Source organism: Salminus brasiliensis, chromosome 5 (genome assembly GCF_030463535.1).
Source record: "Salminus brasiliensis chromosome 5, fSalBra1.hap2, whole genome shotgun sequence".
Classification (NCBI taxonomy): domain Eukaryota; kingdom Metazoa; phylum Chordata; class Actinopteri; order Characiformes; family Bryconidae; genus Salminus; species Salminus brasiliensis.
In genome coordinates, this window is record NC_132882.1 from 43,361,788 (window position 1) to 43,368,911 (window position 7,124).

Consider the following 7,124-nt stretch of genomic DNA (forward strand, 5'->3'; position numbering starts at 1 on the left):
TATAGCTCCTGTAACTTCGTTGTCAAGCACCTCATCAGAGCATATAAACATATACGCTCCATGAAAGGCATAAAATTAGCAGGTTTGGTTCCAAGGCGAAATAACAGGGTGGTAAATTGGCTTGTAAAACAGCATCTGAGCATTTTTTCACACACTTACTATTGATAGCAATTCTCAATAGATCTGTTGCACCTTTAAATCCATTACATGGCTGTATGTGTGTGTGTGTGTGTGCGCGAGAGCGAGAATGGATAGGGAATGTATGGGTGTCTGCGGAGTGTATTGGAGAATGCTGACTTACAGGTAATGGTGATAGGTGTGTGAGGGTGTGTGCGCAGGTTTGTGTACATTGCAGCTGAGCCGTTGCCAGAGAGGCCGATTCTGGAAGCGAGAGAGGGGGGAAAGAAAAGTTGAGAGAGCAGAAGCGAGAAGTACGAGAGAGGTAAAACAGGCTTGTAGGGTCGTGCCGTCTGCAGAACGTGAGCGAGAGAGAGAGAGAGAGTGACCCTAGCTCTTGGGTGAGAGAGAGCGAGAGCGAGGCAGAGATTTGCAGGCTGTAGTAATTGCTGCCTCAGTGCTGTCAGTCGCAGGCTGTGCCAGACTGCAGCAGTGACGGGGGGGTAGGAGCCGAAGCTGCAGTGTGTTATCGGCGGTGTTTTGGTGACCATGCTGGCTGCGGCCGCTCTCGCGCTGGGCCTGCTGGCCCACGCACTCCAAGCCTCGCATCCAGAACCCCACCAGTGCGAGGAGAACTTCTACAGGCACACTCTGCCGCAGCACATTGTCCACTCAGGCCTGGAGAAGTGGTGCCACGGCCCGGCGGGGCGCTCCTACACCTCCCTGTACCATGCGGGCTGCCAAGCCAGCGTCTACACGGCCCTCCATCTGAGCCACAGCAACGGATGGGGCAAAGGAGCTGCGGAGAAGGTAAGCTCCTGGTTCCTGGATCTTTAGCTTTCCTTTTCTTTACATTCAGTACGGGTTATAAGAGTGAAGAACCGATGGGTGGGCTGACCGACAGGGTCTATGGGCTTAATCAGCTTCTGCAAAGCTTATGTAGCTAACAAGCAATGGAAGCTTATAGCTACCAATTAGCATCCCGTGAAACACCTGAAACATCACACATCACACGTTGCCTCAGCCTTCACTGACTTGTTAAGTAATCTCTAACAGTCTGCTTGTGTGGTTATCAACACTGTATGGCATGCCGCTACACTAATTGGACAAAAGTATTTGGCCACCTGCTCGGTCATTGTTTCTTCTGAAATCAAGGGTATTAAGAAGAGTTGATCCTGCTTTTGTTGGAGTAACTGACTCTAAGAAGGCTTTCTACTAGATTTTGAAGCATTGCTGTGAGGATTTGATTGCATTTGTAGACAAGCGCGTTAGTCGGGTTGGATCTGGTTGGATGACGATGCCTTGGTTGATACAAGTCCCCAAGTTTTCTATGTCTCATGCATCTCATGTATCTACAGGATGAAACCTGGGTTGGCGAAGATTCCAACGTGTTCATCCCAGCTCTCTACAGGAGGGGCTGGGAAAGACTTCCGTCCACCTCCCTGTCCCCTCTCCAGAAAGTGGACGCTCTCACCGCAGGGCTGGTGGAGAACCACATTGTCCCACTTTGCGCCAAAGCAGAGGGTGAAGTGTATGTCCAGAGCGGGGTCGGGGGACTGAGCAACTGTGACACAGGGGTCCTGTGGACAGCAGTATGTTGCGATGCCCCGGATGGAGCTGCCAGCTTTAGCATAGGTATGATTCTGGAAGGGGAAGACGACGTGAAGGTTATGAGTATGGAGAAGTTGGAGAAGCTGGTGGGGATTGGGGAACTTTTTTCAGGGGGATGTGGTCATGGAGGTGACTGTCATGAGAAGGTAATGTCGCTCTCCAAAGAACAACTGGAGAATGTCCAAGTGGCTAACAAGAGGACAGGCTCAGATGAGACAAGCAAGGGTGGTCACATGGACCCACATAGCAGTGAGGAGGCACGAGGAGCATCTGAAACTAGCACTGGACATCTGAATAGAGCCTCGGAAACCAGCACTGAGCGCCTGAATCAAGCCTCGGAAACCAGCACTGAGCCTCTGACTCGAGCCTCGGAAACCAGCACTGAGCCTCTGACTCGAGCCTCGGAAACCAGCACTGAGCCTCTGAATCAAGCCTCGGAAACTAGCTTCGTTGAAGGAAGCGTGACTGAGGAAGGCTTGAGTGAGACAAGTACCAATGCTAACAACACCGAACCCTCCGAAAGTGTCATCCTTTACATCTTGTCCTCCTCCTTCTCTCTCCTTTGTGCTCCACTATCCCCCATCATCTCCACCCTGACCAACCTCCCTTCCCAGATCACTTACGTCTTGCAGGAGGACGCTGCCGTCCTAGCAGCACTGCCCCGGGACAGCCTCGTTCTTGGACGGGATCTGCTCTGCGGCGTAGCCTCCGGGGTGGAGAACGTGTGGGACATCTTGTACCAGTTGGTCGAGACCGGGGTGGGGTCACTGTACTTCTGCGGCAAGACGTTAGCAGGGACCCTGCTGCTGTCCTGCCAGGAGGGAGTGATTGGTACCGGCACGCTGATGTCCAACGCTCTGGGGCTGGCAACTGGAACGACAGAACAAGTCTTTGAGACGGGGTCATCTTTGGTGGGGTCAGCGGGATGTGGTCTGGTCGAGTACCTGGGCTCCATGGGGTGGGAGATGGGCCATCAAGCCAGGAAGGTGGGAGGAGGGATCGGAACTCTTTTGTGGAGAAGCAAGAGGGGGCTAGGTCGCCTGCTTAGCACAGCGTGGGCCGTCGTAAGAGGAGTGTTGGAAAACGCAGTGGAAAATGTGCAGGAAGTTTTCGGGGGGACAGAAAACGTGGTGGAAAACGTACAGGAGGTTTCCACAGTGGTGGAGAATGTGGGCGAAACCGTGCCAGAAAACGCGCAGGAAGCTGTCACGGCAGAGTGAGATAGTGAGATATTGTTTTTTTGTGCATGTGTGTACCATATATAGCTCCATCATCAGTATCAGCCTATCAAAAGGCATGCAGAATGTAAACAGCAGTTTTGGCATGACACTGTTTACAGCGAATAGAATAGCAATAGGTTTGTTAAAAATTCAGCTCTTAAAACATCAATTTTGGAAGGAAGATGCTGGAAGATAACCAAACGTTTTATCTATGCTCTGCCCACAAACATGATCTTTCGTAATTACTGTTGCTAGGCTAGACAGGCTGTACAGAAAGTTAGCAAAGTTAGCAAAAATGCCATTTATCATAATGTGAAGATCTAGCGCAGACAACAGAGCTTTTCTCAAAATTTAAAGCTCAACCCTTTTTTTCATCACATCAAAAATAAATGTGCCTTATGTTAACATGCTAACCTCTAACACGTCCAGTCAGGCAGTTTGCATTGTGTGTAGGCTGTAATAAAGCTAAGACTTTAGGGGTTAATATGTTCATTTTCCCATTTTTAGCTAATTTGAGCATTTAACGTGATAAAAATTACAAAAGATGAGGCATAACCTGTGCTTTATAGTGTCCCGACCTGGCACTGTATATACAAGCTAATAAGTTAGCTGTCAAGCTAGTCACGATACCACAGTACAGTATGATACTTTACATCTCAACAAAATGCCGACATTTAGGCTGTTCTTATTAATTTCAACTGATGTTTACGTTTATGTGTGTTATTTTGTGTGTAAGCCAGGTTTTTAGGGCTACATCCAGTATTTGGTTTATAGGCTAAGCAGAAATGACTGCTAGCAGCACTACAACAGCTTAAACTAGTGTTTGGGTATCACTAAAAATCTCCAAAGTCGTTCTAAAAGTGCGATTCTTCACATGAATATGGAATAATTATAATTTTTACATGTATGATGCGCTAAATGTGGGTGTTTCAACCAAAACTGGGCTGAATGGGACTTTTGCGAACTATGCCTGACAACAGATTTGTGGGAAGAAAATGGATACGTCAAATCTGATGCCTTATTTTACAGTTTTACAGTTAATTTCCAGTTAATTTCCTAATTTTATATTCAGTGTAGATGTGGTGCACTCAGTTTGCATAATGGGAGTTGTAATAGGACTGTATTGGGGCCTAAAATATAATAAAAGAAATAAAAATTGGTGTCGTTGGTGTGGAGGTGTCCTCATTTTAGGAATTAATATGTTGATTTCTTCCATTTTTAGCTAATTTGAGCATTCAACGTAATAAAATTAACAAAAGATGAGGCATAACCTGTGCTTCATAGTGTCCCGACCTGGCACTGTATATACAAGCTAATAAGCTAGCTATCAAGCTAGTCACGATACCACAGTACAGTATGATACTTTACATCTCAACAAAATGCCGACATTTAGGCTGTTCTTATTCATTTCAACTGATGTTTACGTTTATGTGTGTTGTTTTTGTGTGTAAGCCAGGTTTTTCGGGCTAAATCCAGTGTTTGGTTTATAGGCTAAGCAGAAATGACTGCTGTTAACTAGCTAAACCGTTTGTCTGTCAGTTCTTCTCCACTTCTCTCAGCTTTATTCTTGCTTTTTGCTGTAAAGTTGTTCATTTCTTCAACACGATGAGAAAATGCTGTGGGGAAATCCCTTCGAGTAACTTCAGCTGGCCTACAGTAGCTAGCTAGCAGTGCAGGCTACCAGATTCACTTAGCTAGCCAGTTAGCTACTGTAGGCCAGCTGAAGTTACGCGAAGGGATTTCCCCACACACTAGCTAGCTAGCAGCACTACAGCATGGTCAGCTTAAACTAGTGTTTGGGTATCACTAAAAAATCTCCAAAGTCGTTCTAAAAGTGCGATTCTTCACATGAATATGGCATAATTATCATTTTTACATGTATGATGCGCTAAATGTGGGTGTTTCAACCATAACTGGGCTGAATGGGACTTTTGCGAACTATGCCTGACAACAGATTTGTGGGAAGAAAATGGATACGTCAAATCTGATGCCTTATTTTACAGTTTTACAGTTAATTTCCAGTTAATTTCCTAATTTTATATTCAGTGTAGATGTGGTGCACTCAGTTTGCCCTCAGGAGTTTTACGGATATGGGATATTCAGTGCATAATGGGAGTTGCAATAGGACTGTATTAAAATAAATCAAATAAAATAGATAAAAATGGGTGTCGTTGGTGTGGCGGTGTCCTCATGTTTGAATGTTTTTCATTAAGTACAGTTGAATCCTTAACGTGGGGAATCATTTGTCACAACTGACTTCTACTCAAGGGACAGTGAAGATGAGTACCTGAATGAAGGCCCTCGGGGTCAGCTGAGTGTTCACTTAATATATACCCTGTTGACCAGACACCAATCCGATCAATCCCAGGCTGAGACTGTTACAGATCCCTTTGTCCTTGTGGAAGTCTGGACAGCTGGAATGGAGACAGAGGTCAGATAAAATAGGCCAGTGTCTGAATGAAATGCTGGTTCTCTGATGTTCTGAGGGTTGTGTCATGATTAGTGTGTCTCATTCCTCTCACCGTATGTGTAAATGTTATTCCTCTGTGATTCTGACGCAGGCCGATTCTGTCTACAGTTTATAAATGCGTCTGCCATATATGGACAAAAGTATTGGGACACCTGCCCTTGAAATCAAGGGTGTTAAAAAAGAGTTTATCCTGCTTTTGTTGGAGCAACAGTCTCTACTGTCCAGGGAAGAAGAAGGCTTTCCACTAGATTTTGGAGGAGCACTGCTGTGAGGATTTTGATTGCATTCAGCGACAAGAGCGTTAGTGAGGTCAGGATGTTTGATGTTCGATGACCACCTCACTTCATCATCCCCAACTCATCCCAGAAGTACTGGATGGAGCTCCAACCATCATTCCAGAGAACACAGTAGCTCTACAGCTCCACAGCTCCTCAATGCTGGGGGGCTTTAAACCCCTGTAGCCAAAGTGGGTTCATGTTTATCTGCTCCAGGGAGTCCTATTCTATTGGTAATACTTCTCTACAGGGACTAGACAAGCTGTGTGTGTCTGTATGTGCATCTGCATGAGCTTTAATCAACAGGGGGAGGTGACGTCAGTGTTCAGTGCTGAGGTCAGTACACTAGATGGCTCTGTTTATCCTCAGGCTGTGGCTTCAGTGGCCTAAATGAAAGTGCTCCCTTGCTGATCCCGTGTCATTTGAGGGCCCATCCCACCGATTTTACACATGGCTTTGTGTTTCAATTAGCATCCGATATTTAAACCTGAATCATCAAATTAAAGTTTAATTCATTTCCTGTCCATTTTCATTTTCAGGTTTGTGTCCCTGTTTAAACAGCATTTAAAATACAAAATAACGTTTAAATAAATATTGAAAATTTTGAAATATTGTATTCAAAGTCATTTTGAAGCCATTTTCTATTGGTCCATTCATCAAGAATTATTCACACACATTTTTTTCATTGGAATGCAGCGATATAAAAATAATATAAAATCAACATTCCTGCATAATTTATTATTGGTTAAGATATAAAGTAAATGGTTTATTGTAGAGAAAACTACCAACTCACATTTCTTTACAGTGGCGGACATGGTGGCTGAATTTGGGGTCAACATGTCTACAACTCAAATACAGCCGCTTGATTTACCATCCAAAAGTCACCGGTGAAGCTACCACCACCATGTTTGTATGTAAATTATGAAACATTTCAAGCCTGCATAACCTTCTAAAACAATGTATCAGGGACCAAGTAAAGGCCTTAAAGTTTTTGGACGCCTGATTCGCTTCACCACCACCATAATCAAATCTGAGCCAGTAGTACATAATACTTAATTAATGAGAGTTAGTTAATGATGGATGCGAGAAGAGCTACTAGGGCTCCTCACAATGGCCTTGAGGAGAGTGAGCAGGTGCTAGGCTCAAAGCTATCAGCTATCAGCTATTCTCCACTACAGTCTCTTCAGCCAGCTAATAATAATAATAGCACACTGTGCTGACTGGACACAGAGAGGACCCGGAGAGGACAACGCCACTATCTGGTTGGTCTCCTGACTCGAGAATAGTTTAAAACGAATAAGCTAATATATGCTATGATATGCAGCAATCATAGTGCTATTAAAAGTAAATCTTATGTTTCTTTTTATTTTATATTATTATCTTAATAAATGAGTGTGTATCATTCTGCAGTAAAGTAAAGTAACAGGGTGG

The 7,124-nt window shown here is 44.8% G+C and overlaps 1 protein-coding gene across 1 annotated transcript; it reads left to right on the forward strand.

Annotated features, from left to right (window-relative positions):
* The first annotated feature begins 216 nt into the window (after window positions 1-216).
* LOC140555743 (uncharacterized) lies at window positions 217-4,108 on the forward strand. Its single transcript, XM_072679049.1, has 2 exons — window positions 217-927; window positions 1,476-4,108. The coding sequence occupies exons 1-2, from the start codon at window positions 667-669 to the stop codon at window positions 2,946-2,948; spliced, it is 1,734 nt and encodes a 577-aa protein (XP_072535150.1). The 5' UTR covers window positions 217-666; the 3' UTR covers window positions 2,949-4,108.
* Window positions 4,109-7,124: the final 3,016 nt, after the last annotated feature.

Excerpts from the sequence above, each read along its gene's own strand:
- LOC140555743 (XM_072679049.1), top strand. The coding sequence starts at position 667 with ATGCTGGCTGCGGCCGCTCTCGCGCTGGGCCTGCTGGCCCACGCACTC. Across the intron at positions 928-1,475 it reads GCAAAGGAGCTGCGGAGAAG|GATGAAACCTGGGTTGGCGA; the intron begins GTAAGCTCCTGG and ends ATGTATCTACAG.